Source organism: Sinohyriopsis cumingii, unplaced genomic scaffold (genome assembly GCF_028554795.1).
Source record: "Sinohyriopsis cumingii isolate HCF-2022 unplaced genomic scaffold, ASM2855479v2 utg000198l, whole genome shotgun sequence".
Taxonomy (NCBI): domain Eukaryota; kingdom Metazoa; phylum Mollusca; class Bivalvia; order Unionida; family Unionidae; genus Sinohyriopsis; species Sinohyriopsis cumingii.
Window position 1 is genome coordinate 4,145,366 of NW_028315875.1, and position 17,814 is coordinate 4,163,179.

General features: G+C 36.2%; 1 protein-coding gene across 1 annotated transcript in view; it reads right to left on the minus strand.

The window, feature by feature from the left end:
• The window catches only part of LOC149774597 (exocyst complex component 6B-like), a 136,374-nt gene that overhangs the window by 16,530 nt on the left and 102,030 nt on the right, over positions 1 to 17,814 (minus strand). The window contains exons 20-21 of the mRNA XM_089945081.1: positions 10,240 to 10,381; positions 5,724 to 5,797 (exon numbers count right to left, since the gene is read on the minus strand). Of these exons, the coding sequence (XP_089801207.1) occupies positions 5,724 to 5,797; positions 10,240 to 10,381 (216 nt within the window). The remainder of the gene's footprint in view (positions 1 to 5,723; positions 5,798 to 10,239; positions 10,382 to 17,814) is intronic.

A 17,814-nucleotide genomic window follows, 5' to 3' on the forward strand; every position in this document is an offset into this window, starting at 1 on the left:
GAAAGTTTAGCAAGTACTGATATATTAAATGGTAACCTTGAGTCTGCACAAGTTTCCAGTTTTAACACTTGATTTTTGTCAAAGTAAGTGTTCAAAAACCTGCCTTGCACAAGTACACAGGAGCAAAGGGCAATATTACTTTTGAAGCTTCATTTCCCAGAAAAAGTTTTTTCGTTTTCACCTTGATCCGGAGTGCATACAGTGATTCTGTTTATTCTTTAAAATTGTAGCTAAGTGTCTCATCATTTTGGATATCAATAAACTGTTTCTGAACCTTGTGAATGCTTGAACTGTCATCAGGCAAAACATCAACTTCATCAAATGAGTTGTGCACCCAGCTGTATTTTACCACATCCTCCAGGCTCTATCAGTTGAATTCTTTAAGTTTTGCTAAATGTTCCACGATGAGGTTCTTTATGTCAGTGAATTTAGCATCTTTGTCTTCCAAAAGTAAATTTAATGTTGGGAAAGAAGCAGTCGTCCTTTCCGCAATTTTCCTTGTCCACTACTTCACCTTTGTTTCTAAGGCTGTCAACTTCTGTTATCACAACCAGCAGTTGGTCACAGCCTTGCATAAGCATATCTAGGTCACAGCCTTGCATTGGCAAATCTGACATAAAGGCTACTTCTAACATCTACATTAAATCTGAGAAATTTGGAGCCACTGGGTTGATTTCTCTTAAAGAAGTTTCCACTTCATTTTAAAATATCACATTTTGTTGAAGAACCTAGCTGTGAGACAACCACTTCAGAGTGGTACAGTCAGTGCAAATACTCTGAACCAAAATCAGAACACTTCTGTCTCAAGATCCTGCTACTAAGCGACCTTGCTTTTATGAACAACCTGAATGGCTTCTTTCATGAAAATGGAAGAGTTCATGCAAACTTTTTACATGCAAATTGACTTCCTTCATTCTAGCTCAGAAACCTTTGAGAGCTCTGAACATTGATGGTATACGCTCAGTGCACACAATGAAACCCTGATCTCAGTTAAATGAATCTACTATTTTACAAATATCTTCTCTGATTGTGATGGTAGCTAGTGGTCCACAAAACAGAAATTCATCATCCATATATGTTAGACCTACATATGCTATGAGCTGGGCATCGTCACTACCATCAGACGTTACATACAGCTGAAGACTAAATTGCCTGCTGGTCATTATAGCTGTAATCACACCTGCTAATAGTATGTGACTTCTGCTATGTGAAACACAATAATGAGCCAGTGTAGCTTGCAGCACAGACAATACAACCCTGCTGCTTGGAGCTTCCAGTCACTGTTGATTGATCTCCTGTTCTTTCTTTCAAAGAAACACAGTTCTTTACCTACAAAGCATTGTTTTCCCTTCAGGAAGTCCCTTAAGTTTATTCTGCTTCAGTGACTCATTACTGAGTACTTCACCACAATCATTACAATGTGGCTTCACTACTTATTGTGTTAATCCTTGGTCTAAACACTCTTCTTTGCACTTATGTTTTGATTATTACGAGGACATAATAGGAGTCTAAAATATAAATACATTCACTATTTGCAGTACATGCCCAGTCCCATGCATTCACAAGGGTTGCCCAAAAAATCTCGTTCCAAAGGTATGCACTGACAGTCACACTGACATCATCTTGCCAATACTCCGCTGAGGTAACAAACACACAAATCACAGAACTCACTGCAATTATTGATACCATGCTGGGAAGAGGGTCCATTTATATTTTGTTGCAGAATATTCTGGACAGGGTAGCTGACATCAGCAGGAAGGGGTAGAGGATGGTTTCAACGAGGGATGGCACTTTCTCGAAGGTAGTAGAAAGCCATCTTTGATGCTGCTCACTAACCAAGGTCCAGGAACACCGAATGATTGCTGTAAACTACCGTCCATTGATCAAATGCTAACAAATCACTTGCATATGAAATTTCAAATTATTAAGGTTTATTTTAACAACCCACTCAAAACAGCATGGCAGCCAGTTTTGGGTCATACCTGTCAATTCTCATGCTGGGAGAAGACAAAAAATCCAGGTTTTTGGGGCTGTTCCATGCCTACCTCCTTATTTCAAATGTCCTGAGTTTTGCAGAGAACTACCAATTATTACATTATGTCTGTTGATTTTCATTTCTCCTAAAAGAATCCTAAATAAATAGATATATTGTATGCAGTCTACAGAAGCCATGTTCTATTGTATCCCCTGTGAATACCAATGTGACAAAAACAAAAAATATCACACTACAAAAAACTTTTTTCTTCAGTAAAAAGAATTTTAAGTTTAAGCATTATTTATGTTAAGTTAGGACTATTTTAACCCTACAACAATACTAAAATCAAAAAATAAGCTACAAGAAAAAATAAACCACAACAATGAAATTGTCAGTGATTAGTTTCAATCCTAAGAATGATCACTGTGAATGCTGTAGCCATTCCCAATGAACTTACATGACTGAACACATGGCATTACTATGCTGTATATACAAACATCAATTACCATCATTCAATTCAAAGATGGAATAAAGAAACATACCATGCAGCTAATGCGCCCTCAAAAAACTCATTCAGAATAAATATCTTTTATCTGCCAATCAATTGCTGGTGCTTACATAAAACACACTGTAGAACATGGTTTCTTTGAATTATGTTGGTGGGCCAGTCCTTTTCACAAGATAACTGCAATGATAAGGATTAACTGTTAGTCACACTGGCTTTCTTGCTTGTGTACTAACCTTAAGCTACTGTGCAGTTTAGCCACAGCTACCAGAATATGAAAATAGGACATGTTCTTGGGGACAATAAGGTGCATCACAGGGAGAAACGGAACATCCTTTGAGAATTTCATGCGTAATGGACCTGGAAAATGAGACTTGAAAAACCTCCTGATTTTAGGTCCCAATCTTCCTGTTTTTTTAAATCCTATCTCCCTACTTGGCCTTGGAAAAGTTGACAGGTATGCTTTTGGGTTGTAATCCATCAGTTAAGAACCACTGTTCTAAACCAACAATTTTAAGTGTACAGTAGTCCCTGTCTTGAACAGCCCCCCTGACCAGCGGCCACCCGCTCTATACAGCCGGAATTCATTGGCACCGACGAGTTTGTATTCAAAAGTACCCCTCACGAAAGGCCATCCGGCTAACGCGACCAGCGGCCAGCATATTAGTTCAATAATATAAAATTTACCCCTCACAAGCGGCCGCATTTTATTTTAATAGGTATCCAGAACCAGTATTGTATTCATAACGTGTGTTAAGTTGTCCGATTTCTGTTTCCCGATGTCAGGTTTTCGTTTCTGTACCACTATGGTTAATGGTTAATATATCATTTACGCCTCACCAGAAGCCACATTTATTCCATAAAGCCGAGAAAGACTCAAATTTTAATCCATACAAAAGGGGAAGTACATGTCAACCAATTAGCCATAATGCTGTGTTATTATGAGATGTCCGGTTGAATCACTCTGATAATTGTTAAGATTACAATTATTGAACAGTAGTAACAGTTGACAAGTGGCAGTATCGCTGTACATACACAAGTAAGCAGGAAAATAGTTTGATAGCCTTTATGGCTTCCCTTAGTAAGATGTTGAGCTTGTTCACCTTTGATAATTAGTAATCAAGATCGCAACTCCTAACAGCCGCGAGGTCAAATCTGCGTGATGTTAATTAATGGTACGTATCTAAGCCATTTTTGCTTCTCTCCCTTCGTGTAAAGAAATGTATAAAAACAATAGGGTACCAGACTGTGACTAACAAATCACGTGACACGATAACTTCCTTTAAAAACACATGGCAATTTGTTCAAATGCAGAAAAATTGTTTTATCAGTCTTGTGGTTGGCAACATTGGAATAATTTACTGCTAAAAAAAATTCAACATGTCATCGAGGAAAAGAAAAATTCTCAATTTAGAAGAGAAAGCAAAAGTATTTCAACTGACCGAAAAGGGGGAGAGTTCGAGAATCCTGGCAGAAAAATTTGATGTCGGAAAGACTTAGATAAACAATATTGTGAAAGACAGGGACACAATTCTGCGGAAATGGGAATGTGGAATGGACGGAGAAAGGAAAATTGTTAGAGCCAGGAGATGTTTGTATCCTGATTTGAATGACAAGGTTTTTGAATGGTTTTGCACTGCACGTGCTAAGAAAATTCCGTTCACTGGTCGAATGATCCAAGAAAAGGCAACAATTTTATCAGTTGAAATGGGATATGACGACTTTACTGCAAGTAACGGTTGGTTGCACCGATTTCAAGTCCGACACAATATTAAGTGTTCTGTCCTTAGTGGAGAATCGGCTGATGTCAATACTGAAGTTGTCGAAGATTGGAACAAAAGACTGAACGATATTTGCAGGGGATATGACAGCAAGGATATTTTTAATTGTGACGAGACTGGTTTGTTTTTTTAGACTTTTACCAACAAAGTCGCTTGTATAAAAAGGGGATTTATGTAAAGGTGGGAAAAAAGCAAAGGAGAGATTTACAGTTTTGCTCTGCGCCAGTTGTTCTGGTGAGAAACTGAAGCCACTGGTGATTGGAAAAGTGCAAAATCCAAGGTGCTTTAAGGGATATAGCCAAACACATTTGAGAGTTACATATGAGGCAAACAGAAAAGCATGGATGACAGGATATTTGAGTCCTGGATAAAAAAAACTTAATCAGCAGATGAAAGTGCAGAACAGGAAGATCCTGCTTTTCCTCGACAACTGTGCTGCACACCCAAAACTGGATTTGTCAAATGTCAAGGTTTCATACTTTCCTCCAAATACAACTTCAGAACTTCAGCCCTTGGATGTAGGGATAATCCAGACGGTCAAATTGAATTACAGGAAAAAGCTGCTGAGACATGTTTTGTTCCTGATGGATAATATAACAGCTGCATCAGAGATAGCACAAAAGGTGAATCTGCTAGAGGCAATCCAATGGCTGAGTTCAGCATGGGATGTCCTGACAGCTGAATCAATTCAAAAGTGCTTTTGGAAATGTGGGTTTTTCCAAGAGGTATTGGGTGTACCAGAGGCAGAGGAGGAACACTGGGATGAAGAAGACTATCTTCCCCTAATACCAACTGGAACAACCCTTAAGGATTATGTTCAGTGTGATGATACATTAGCTACAGAGAACACAATTAGTGATGACTGGGAGTCATTAATGACAGAAGGTGCCAGAAATTCCAGTGAAACATGCCAGAATGAGGAAGGTGACTGTGACAGTAACACGTGTGACAATCCAAACCCAGACAAACAGTGCATTACACTGCATACTGCATGGTTACATTCCACAGAATTAATGGATTATGGCCTTGCAACAAACAATGTTGAACTTGTGGACATAATTATGAAAACACAAGACGTTCTTAAAAAAGATAAAAGAAAAGCTGTAGAAAGCATGGGACAAATGACACTGGATAATTTTTCAAGCCTAAGAATTCTTAGGAACATGTATTGAAGTGTCTACTGGAGACAGACGATGTGATCTGTAACATTATTATAAATGTAATTTTAAATCTATATCAATGATTTGTTTCACATTGATTTAACAACATGCATGTGATTTTTAAATGAAAATATTAAATGTTTTAGAATTAAATTAGTTGTGACTTTCTTCATATGTATTTACTATTCGTGATTGTCATCCCCCTCTAGAAAGGCCACCCTCATTATAAGGCCACTTTCTTGCTGCACTAGGGGTGGCCTTATAAGAGGGGGACTACTGTACATGTTATAAAATGAGCTTACCTGTCGTAAATCTGCAAATGCAAGCATCAAAGTTCCATCCTGAAAGCCTTGTACAGGATCTGAGGCAGCAAATTCTGCAAGAGATTAATGACCAGCTGGCAATAAGGAATACAGAATTTCTGGATCAATTTGGGATTTTCAATTCAAGGATCAAGTTCACCCATAAATGTAATAACGCGAAATATTTGTATGAGTTACTTCATGGCCTAATCTACTGTCTTAATGTTTAACAGTGGAAGTATTTGTAAGAGTTACTTCACACATAAAATATTTTTAAGTTACTTCATGACACAGTCTACTGTTTTAATGCTACACACAAGAAACACCTGAAAGAGTTATTTCATAGCTCAGTCTTCTGTTTTAATGCTTCACACATAAAATATCTGCAAGTTACTTTATAGTACAATCTACTGTTTTAATGCTGCACACATAAAATATTTGCAAGAGTTGCTTCTTGGCCCAGTCTACTGTTTTTTTGCTGCACACCAGAAATATTTGTAAGAGTTACTTCATGATCCAGTCTACTGTTTCAATCCTGTACAAGCACAACATTTATTGTCTAATGATAAAAGTTATAATTTAAAGCACACAAAGAAAAATCTATTGGTTTTGCTCTTGCAATTTAGAACTTGTACAATTTCTGGAAAAGTAATAAGCTGTTTATATAGCAGTCTTCTTGTCACAAAGCAGTATATATACTCACATATTGTAAGCAATATACTCACATATTGTAAGCAATATACTCACATATTGTAAGCAAATTTGCAAGTGCTAAATTTTACTCTTTCAGCTTCCCACTCTTTTGCATCATATATATTTTGTTATTCATTAATAACATGAGTGTGATATTGTATCAAACATTATTTATGACTCAGTAATGTAAGTGCTATATTGTGTCAAACCCTATTTTTCACTTAGTAATGCAAGTACTACATTGAACCAAATCCTAATTATTACTTACTAGTAATGTGAGTGCTATGTTCCAAAAAATACTGGATTCATCATATAAAACTTAAAAGGCAACCATGTGACAAAATATATTCCACAATGCTGAACAAACTGATTGTAGATTCATTTTCATTTCAGTGAATCAAAAATTCACACAATAATTCTACAGCGTGGAGGTTTCCATCTCAATCAAATAATTATTAGAGATGACTAATACTAAGTTGGCCTGTAATTCATCACCTGGGTGATATTGGCTTACAAGTTATATTTAATTGTCATGGACCCAGTATTCTGGATTAGAAGGTATTGATGCCAAGATGATCCCCATCAACTTAGTAAAATTGTGATGCAATTGGGGGTGAATGCTGAATGGATAACCAAAAGGAACCAGGAAAAAAGATCCTGAGCAGTTGCTGGTCAGTTGTTTTCAATCATGGTATTACCAAGACAATAAAGGTTATCTCCTGCTAAGAAAATCGGAGATAACTACCTTTCACAAGGATACACCAAGGTCAAGAGCTAACCTTATAACTTGCAAAGATGTCCAAAAGAGGTCAACTGAACACTGAGGGGTGAATGAACCATTCAGTGTGGATTGATTGATTCCATCTGGAGAGGGAGTTGGCCAGGATACTAAGCCTTCCTGGGATGTGGTGCATTTAATTTAATCACAGCACTACAAAAACATCAATAGTTATCTCATGACAAGGAAATGGGAGCTAAGTGCCTCTTCCAAGAACACAGCATAGATGAAGAAAGATAGCTTAGCATTCCACCTTATTGCAAAGAGGTCCAAAAAGAGGTAAACACCAGTATCAATGCTGAAAGTATCCACATTCTTTGCAGAGGCTTCTCAGTGCTATCACTAGCTCAGCTTAACTCGTCAGGCCAAAACTACCAACAATTTGAAGATATAATTTAGGTTGGAAATGGCAGTGGGAGCTAAGTGCCTCTTCCAAGAACAAAGCATAGATGAAGAAAGATAGCTTAGCATTACACCTTATTGCAAAGAGGTCCAAAAAGAGGTAAACACCAGTTGGTACAGATTAGACTGAAGAATGAGGGTTAAATGGATTGTCTAATTGGGAATTTACAGATTCCATCTGGATAGTGAACCTGCCCTGGGATGTAGTGGACTTCAATGTGGATTTATCAATACTGACACCACTTGAGAAATACCAAACAAAAATACAGATTTGCTTTCCTCTTGCCTTCTAAGATAAGTGGTGACAGCTAAGTTGCTCTTTCCAAGTAATGTATCCTGCCACAACTGAAAGACATTCAATATGGCTTTCATCTCCAGGAGGCTGATGTGCACAGAAATGTTCTGAAAGGGTCTAAACCACATTTGATTTTTGAAAAGAGGGCAGGAGATGGGATCTTTTTACCATGTGAGTGCTGATCTGCAAGGTTGAAAACGTTTAAACATTCCGTGATCAGGTAATTTATCTGAAGAATAATGCACGTGAAATTGGGCATAGTTATTTATTCTCCAAAAAATGCATGTAAAATTGGGCATAGTTATTTATTCTCAAAAACAGATGCATGTGAAATTGGGCATAGCAATTTATTCTCACAAAAAAAGGCATATGAAATTGGGCATAGTTATTTATTCTCACAAAAAATGCATGTGCAGTATTGCTGCCCAAGTTGTATAAATGTGGCTGTAAACATATATCTTTATCGGATGAAACATATAAACTGATAACCCTGTGTGTTGTTAAATTAATCTTTTAATGGGGCTGTACTTCAAACAAATGTCTGCATTTTGCATGTTTGTATTGACTGAAAACATGGAATTCTATTGTATTCTCCAGTCACCCAGAGGAGAGAAATTTTCTGAGCAAATAAAGGTGTTCTCTTGCCTAAATATATCCAGTATTTCCTGCAAATTCTTTGTGAAAAAGTAGGGGTAAACTTGAAAATGTATCTGAAAATTTCTAAGTGTTTGTTTAAATTCCATATCTATCATACATGATTTTTCTGGTATCAACATTCACAGAATTTCATGTGTGTGTCGAAACCCTGAACCTTCAGGCATGGACACTGCCATTTCCAACCTAAATTATATCTTCATGTCTACCCAACTGTATCAAATATAATTTAAAAAATTGGATGTCACTGCAAAATATATATTTTGCCTTTGTTTTGTTACTTATGAATGAACATAATACATATGTTGCATTTTACAGACAAAAGTTCAAAATATTTAACATCCAACAATATATTACACCCCTATATTTTTACCATCTCCCATCCTAATACATACAGCCATTTTTGTATTTAAGAGCTTTAAAACAAAAGTAAAACATGCCAAAAAGCACCTCCTTTTTTGTGTGTCTACCACAGCTTGTACGCTCATGCCTTTATGCATAGTTTAATCCATGGTGGCAAACCTATATGTCGTCAATGTGTCATAAAACGCACTGAAAAGAATAATGATCCATCTAGTCTGAATGCTTGTGCTGTGTCCCAACTATTAGGTCAGCTCACCAAGTCATCAAAACACATGACTTCATTATTCAGAGCATGCAGCAAGCTTTTCAATAACAAGATTGTTTAGTACATTAATTACGCATCAAGCAAGTAAATCAGACAAACTGGCTTTTTCACCTCACAAAGAAAGCCAAACATGATGATAATGATTGTTTATTGGACACAAATGAAAACAATATGTATTTTGAGGTTCAAGAAATGGACTGAAATGATATAAATGATGACGAGGTTAGTATGACAAGTGAATAAGAAAACAGAGGACAATGGAATAATCAATGTTAACCATTCAGGATAATAAAGTTTTCAATATATATATATATATATATATATATATATATATATATATATATATATATATATGGGCACTATTGAAGTTCAATTTATACCTCTTGATCTAAATAATTCTTAAACTGAATATGAACATGTATAAATAGTTAAATAACAGAATTTCTACAGTAATTTATATGATGTTAAAGAAAATGTTCATTGTCTTAATGATGCAATTAGTAAATTATAAGTTAGTAGTATACAATAATAATAATAATAATGTCGACCCTCTGAAATAAAGAAGAGGACCCAAAAGTTTGACCCCTTTTCTTGGGAATATAGAGAAAAACATAGATATTGTTAGCTACAATCCAGATCCAAAGTTCAATAACTGGGGTTAGATTATGTTGTCATTTGTGTGTGTGTAGACGTGTAACATGGTACAATAAACTGGACTATGTTTATGGAAATGTTTAGCAACTTTAAACACGACTCATAGGATATAGGTTAGATTTTAGTAAAATCCAGAAATTCAACTGTCATTTCTAATTTAAGTTGATGCTTGAACATTCTGATATTTACTGGCCACAAGATTTTTTTTCTTCTGCAAAACAAAAAGAAGAGTAGGCCTGAAACTAGTTATGGAGCTAGCAATAGAAGAGCAAGGAAAGAAACAATCAACCTTGTCTTAAGCAGCTACCTCAGGAAATTGACACAATCGAACACTGAAGACAGGTGGTTGCTTAAGACAGTTGATTGCTTATTATAAGTGACCTTTTGAGGCCGATTTGACTGTAAGCCTTACGTTCACACTGAATGAGGTCAAGGTTAAACTGATGCAGTGACCCCATGGTCATGGCACGAACTTCATTATCTAGGAGGAAATCTTTCAGTCTAGTCGCTATGTGTTTACATGAGGACATGCAGGCTGTCTTGGCAACCTTTTCCTGGAAAAAGAAAAAAAGGACTATGAAGTCAATCTGATTGTTACCTCAGAAAGTCAGTAAATCCTGTCATTTCAACTCACTTAACTTTTCAACTTAACTTTATAAATAGTTAAAAAGATCAAGAATAATCTAAAAGGAAAGTCTCGCCCACTCAAATATTACCAACTGAAAACAAACAGAAACAGACTACTGAATGAATTGTTTTAATTACAACTTACATCCATTTCATTGTTTACATTCAAGTCATTGCATCTTTGTAAACCAAATTATCGGGGTTTACACTACTTGTATGTAAACAGCTGCAGATCAGTTGGTAGAACATTTGATTTGTAATGCAAGGGTCACAGGTTTGATACCAAGGCCAGCCAGGGTCAGCTGCATCATGGATCCTTGGGAAAGTTACTTAGATCTGTTTTCCTTGGCAACAGCTGTTAAAACAAAAAAAAAAATACAAAAAATGACACTATTTGTTCTGCTCATGATGTAAAGTATCATCTAATGGCAGATGTGCCTGTGACATGTAATGGCAGATGTGCCTGTGACATGTAATGGCAGATGTGCCTGTGACATGTAATGGCAGATGTGCCTGTGACATGTAATAATAATAATAATAATGAGGACTTTGTATAGCACCTAATCTTTAGAAGCTCTAAGCGCTTTACAACATTAGACAACACCTATAACATAAGAAACATAATAATATTATTACAAAAACAAACAACATGAAATTAGAAAAACATGAAAAAATAAAAAAACATGCTGAGAATATTTCAGGTAGGAAACATTATTAGGTCTTTAAGTTTGTTCTTGCAGTCGAAATAAGTGAGTTTTGAGAGCCCTCTTGAATGTGATCACTGTGTCTTTGTGTCTAAGTTCAGTGGGCAATTCATTCCACGTTGCTGGGCTCTGGTATGCAAAAGAACGATGTCCATATGACTTTGTTTTCATAGTGGGAGTAATGAGTATACGATTGTCAGAAGAGGAGTGTAAGTATCTTGCTGGTGTGTACACATGGGTGAGGTCAGATAGGTATGTTGGACTAGAGTCCGACAGTGAAATGTAGCACAGAGAACAAATCACACACACATGTAATGGCAGATGTGCCTGTGACATGTAATGGCAGATGTGCCTGTGACATGTAATGGCAGATGTGTCTGTGACATGTAATGGCAGATCTGCCTGTGACATGTAATGGCAGATGTGCCTGTGACATGTAATGGCAGATCTGCCTGTGAGTTATGTGATGGCAGATTTTCCACTGATATATAATGGCAGCCAGTGTGTTATGTAATGGCAGATAGGCCAGTGTTTTGTAATGGCAGATTTTTCATTGTTAAGAAATGGCAGATCTGCCAATATAATATAAAACATTCTTTTCACTATTACTATCAATAATTTGATGGCCATCTTTTTATTGCTTTCAAGTGTTTTAACCTGGATAACACGAATATGTTTGTTCATTGCTTTCAAATGTCTTAATTTAATGTGCGCCTATTCATAGCTTTCAATTGTCCTAACATGGGTAACATGTGTCTATTCACAGCCTTCAACTGTCCTAACCTGGATAACATGAATTTGTCTATTCACAGCTTTCATCGGATGGATTTACAAATCAAGTACAGTGCATAATACATGTTATAAACTTAAAAAAATGGAACAATGACATTTTGGGCAGTACAACTTCAAAGCTTAAATTGTTCTTAGTCCGAAATCTTTCTTCCAGTTTCAGTTATGTTTCTCGGTTGCAGGCAAGTAAGTGATGGCAAAGTGCTACTTTTCTAGATATATTTACATCTGGCCTAAAGGTAACAATAATCAGTCAAACCAATTTTTAGAGCAAAATATGCTTCTTTGATAATACCTTTTAAAAAATTTCAGTGCTCACAAGCTGAAAAAGATGTTCAACATATATTTTACTTTGTTTTATCAATAGACACTCATGAACCCTGGCAATGTCTCTGAATAATGTGTGCATATTGGGTAGGTTATAACATATGTAAACATAATGATTTGGCAAACAAAATATAAACCTTTTCAAATAAATGTAAACATGTAGTCACAGAAGATGTCAAAAAAACTCTATAAAAGGTATAGCAAATTAAAAACAAAGGTTACAAAATATATATTCCTTAAATATAGTATCCAATTTTTAAAAAAATGTAAAATGTATTCCTGAAAAGGTCACTATTTTCTTTGGTGGTACATCATGATACAGTTTCTTAATTGAGTTCACATCATAATACTTCTATCTCTCAGAGTGAAAATCTAAACAACTGACAAGAACGTGTTCTACTGTCAGTGAACAACGGCAGTGCAAGCATTCTAGTCAATGTCAAACCTTCAGGAAGTAAGCACGTGTCGGACATGTGGATCTTATATGCAACTGGCATAACACCACTTCATCTCTGTGATCTTTTCTATCTGAGGGATGACCCTCTCAAATGACAAGTCATGTTAAGAGCTTGTTGTGTGTGGAGTTTTCATTTTGTCACAAATATGGAACATGCCAATTTCTATAATATTTGAAGTAATGATATGGAGTCTTCATTCAGGCAGCCCTGGCTGTTTTATCTGCCATTACATATAATACCAATGGCTACAAGCAGTAGCATAATACGTTTCACATACTGTATGAACAAATCATGTTGCTGTATGATTTTCATATTAACAGATTGTCAAATTTAAAGATCTGCATGGCATTCAGCACTCAACAGAAATCTCAAACAATGAAATTTGTTTCTGTGTACTTCAAAGATCTGAGTATGACAACAGCTTCTATTTTAAAAATGGAGGCTTTATCCAGTAACTGGTTAGATGTAGTGCTATGCAATGTTGCATGGCAGCTTCAAACTTGTCTCCATCTTTATCACAATCATTATCTACAGACATATAACCAAGAATGATGTCTCTCATTGTGCTGGATTTATACTAGAGGGCTGGTGGTGGGAAAAGATCAGTTTATTGAGGCTTTTATGAGTAAGGTGTGTTTTTGTCTGACCACTGAGAGAAAACTCCATTCCTCCCCCCTCACAGGTTTTCAAAGTGGGAGGGACCTTCACCTCCCCCCTTCCAGGAATTCTGTCTACCACTGGTTCTTAAAACTCTTTCTTTCAAGAGGCTTGTTGTGCAGGTTCAACATGGGTTCAGACAGAAAGCCTGGATTTGTTGTGTGTGTGATTAGGCCACTGGAGCAGGGCCTGGATTTGTGGTTTTCAGAGCAGGACGGTATAAGGCAGGATCTTCCTGGGAATTTCCATTGCTAATTTCAATAAATAGCTGATCTGTGATTTGTCCCAGTTTTCTGCTTAAAAATACTTTTCCTGCCTTAAGAATTAAAGCTGAATTCTTCTCCACCAATGTGAGAAAAATGCAACGTATCATTCAAGGTAATTCAGTATTTAAGTATTTAACGACATTAAGAAAGAGTGTGCTTCCAAACAAAAGTGGAAGTAGTAACTTGTGATTGACGGATTTGTTGGTAATCTTCACAACCCACTCCTGCTAGTCTGACATGGCAAGCAGAGGCCATTTTCAGCAGAACTAAATCAAAAGGTTGGGTGAATGTTTTTCAGTTTGTAATGTCTGGATTTGTGAGCACTCCAGTTGTGATCTGGCAACATATTTGAAAAAGAAATCAATATCTTCATAAAAACATTGGTATAGGATACTATCCAATAGGCAGATAAATTCTTCTATCACAATAATTCCTACGTCAGAAGAAGATATGCCTTTGAAATATACTTTATTTTCCCAGTAACAGTCTAAATAATATCAAAATGAGTTCCTTAAATGGACTGATGCCCAACTGGGTGAAAAGAATTTCCAGGAGTTCAAGATAAAACCCTTTCAATATTTTAACTGCTGAGTGCTAAAATCGTTTGAAATTCTTCAATGACAAAATGATTTTCAAATAAGATGATTGCCACCATTTTTATTTAGGACAAAGAAGACATCATTAGAAGTTTTCAGTGATTCTCAGTTCAGGTGGAGTAGTGACAATAAGATGTTTAAGACAGTCATTGTGTCATATTGTCTGTATGACTGATACCGTTTTCATTTAAGAACAACTATGTATCACAAGAATGCTACTGGTGAAAACCTCATGTTGATATAGCCATCCATTGGGGAGGAGTAGATACAACATTCCATTCAGAAGTAGCAATAATAAAATTTTCATGATGTCAGTTGCCGTGGCCATAATGGACTTCAGATTTAAGACTATCTAGAAATCATAAATAGTCTTTTAGTGAAAACCTCATGTTGATATGACCACCCATTCAGGAGAAATAACAATAAGACTTTCAATTAGGACTGGCTAGACATCACAAGAAGGCTTTTAGTGAAAACTCCAAGTTGATATGACATTCCATGATGGAGGGAGGCATAGTAATAACAAGAATCTGGTAACCATATTGGACATCAGATCTGTACCATCTTCATGTAGTGCAAACTAATCATAAGAAGTCTTTAAGAGAAAACCCAATTTTGAATGACCACTCATGCAGTAGTGATAACAACCCAATTTTGAATGACCACTAATGTAGTAGTGTAAACAATCCAATTTTGAACGGGGACCGCTCCAGTGGCCTAGTGGTTAGATTGTCCGGCTCGGATGAGGGAGGTTGTGGGTTCAATCCCTGGCCAAGTCATACCAAAGACTTACAAAAATGATGCTAACAGTTGCCTTGCTTGGCTCTCAGCATTAAGAGGTTAGTGTTAGGACTGGTCAGCCTGGTGTAAAGATAATATGACTGGGTGGGACATCATGCTACATGTCTGCACCATGATGCCCCAGTGCTAGGCATCACTATAAACTGCCACACTGCAGACATTGTAGCGATATGACTGAATTTTTTTTAAAGCTACGTTAAAAAATCCAAATCACAAATCACGAACCAATTCTGAATGACCAATCATGTAACAGTGATAACAACCTAATTTTGAATGACTACTCATGTAGTAGTGATAGCAACCCAATTTTGAATGACCACTCATGTAGTAGTGATAGCAACCCAATTTTGAATGACCACTCATGTAGTAGTGATAACAACCCAATTTTGAATGACCTCTCATGTAGTAGTGATAACAAGGTTTTCAAGAATGTTGCAGCAGCAACAATTTCATTTAGGACAAACTAGAGTATAGAACGAAAGCATGTGTAAAGTTTCATGGCAATCATCCAAGTAGTTCAGGAGGAGTGCTAACGGATGGAGGTCAGATCATGAATAAATTACAACAGACTATTCCATAAGCTTTTCTGTTCTATGACCAGTAGAGCAAAAAGCTCATTATGATACGACCATCCATTCAGGAGGAGATGTGAAAACAAGATTTTCAAGACAGAAACTGTGGCAGCCATGTTGGACATAAGATCACCATCATTTTCATCTACTTTTAGTGAAAACCCATGTTCATATGACAATCCCCATTTAGGAAGAGTATCAATAATAAAATGTTCAAGAAGGCCACCAGGGAGGCCATACTGGATAACAAACTGGCACCATTTTCATATAGGACCAACTAGACATAAGAAATCTGGTGACAGTCCCATGTCAATATTACATTCCATTCTGAAGATTTTTAAGATGGTGACTATTGTGGACATACTGGACATCAGACTGGCCTCATCTTTATTTAGGACTGACCATCATAAGAAGTCTTTAAGTGACTTTAATCCCATGTTAATATGACCATCCAGCAGGAGCAACAATAATAAGATTTTCAAAATGGCCACTGTGGTGGTCATATGGATTTCCAAGCAGAACCATTTCATTTAGGACTAACATGACCAAGTGATGTAAAGTCAGTGACCCTCCATGTAGCTTAGGAGACAATAGCAGCAATAAACTTGTGCTATCAAACAGATGGACAATAGACAATAGACTATGCAATATACTCTTCTGGTCTATGAGCAAACTGAAATCATTTTCACTGGATGGTTAGTATAGAACTGTATTGTTTAGGCAACATGGTAAGATATGTCAAGTTTAAATACTTTGTAATAAGATCATGCATAGACAAGACTGACTTGATAAGGTTGTTACTTCCTTCTTTCAAACAGGCAAGGGTGGTGTGTAATTAAAAAGTTCTCAATGCATTCACACTTTAACAAAAATGTCAGTGTCAGACTTTAGATTTTCATTTTTCATTTAGTTAATGCACATTGACCGCTCAAACATGCGAAGATATGATGCTGTCTTGTGGGTAAATTAAAAATTACAAGAATGAATGCATCCATGCATATATATATATATATATATATATATATATATATATATATATATATATATATATATATATGTGTATCTATGTATATATGGGCAGGAATAAGTACAATTACCTGTCTGAGATTTACAATCAACTGATCATTAAATAATATATTTCTCATGCAAACATATAAAATACTTGATCTGATCTATTTTCATGGGAGGGTATTTAAAGGTATTTCATATATAGAGCTTTCTTATTAAGGTGGGATTAAGATGTGGACTCGGCTCACCGGAACAATGTCACTCCAAATCTAGAGAAAAGCAAAAACATGGTATTGAGTGTTCCAAAGAACATCACCTACATTGAAAGCACAGATCTGAATGCTTTTTATATTAAACTGCACAAAGCTTTCTAGCATCATTTCAAAATCCAACCTGTAGCTCACGATTAATTGTGAACTCAATTGTATTGTAAAGAAAAGCAAAACACGAGGCATTTAACTATATTTATAAGAGGACACCCAAACACAACACAGACCCAAATCTCCTGCTGCATTACACACTAGCATACTGGTACTATTTACTAGCAACAAAAAGTAAAATAAATTGTGTCAACCCAAATGTGTTACTACATTATGGGATGTCATGTCTGTGTCTATGCTGTTTACAGGTGAACATGAATAACGTGCAAGCAAAGAAGGTAAATATGAATTACTGATTGATAAACATAAAAGTATCGATATTCCCATGAGACCTTGTCATAACTGTCAGCCCTGAGATTGAGAAAAAACTCAAAACCTTCAAATTCAATCTGCCATATATGATTATATATAAGTTAATTCCAACTGCCACGGTCCAGATCTGCTTTTGCATAATGCAGCAGCAGATCTTAGGCTATGCAATTTGTTAGAAGTAATCAGTATAACATAATTAAACAGATCCTGATTTGCAGCACATTATGTGACAGCAGAGAGGATCTATGTTGTCTGGGACTTGTAAGCAAATATATAATGATGACAATGGCATCAATATTTCCACATTATGAAATCTTCTTGCCAATTTTCGAGGCTTTGGCATCAGTGAAATATACCTAAAAACTTCTTTTACATAATCCATCGGCAGATCTAGGACTATACTTTTCACTTGAAAACTTGACGTATACGTCCGTTAAATAGTCTACAGCTGTAGGCATGCAATATGCAAGACAGAGATTCTATGGAAAAT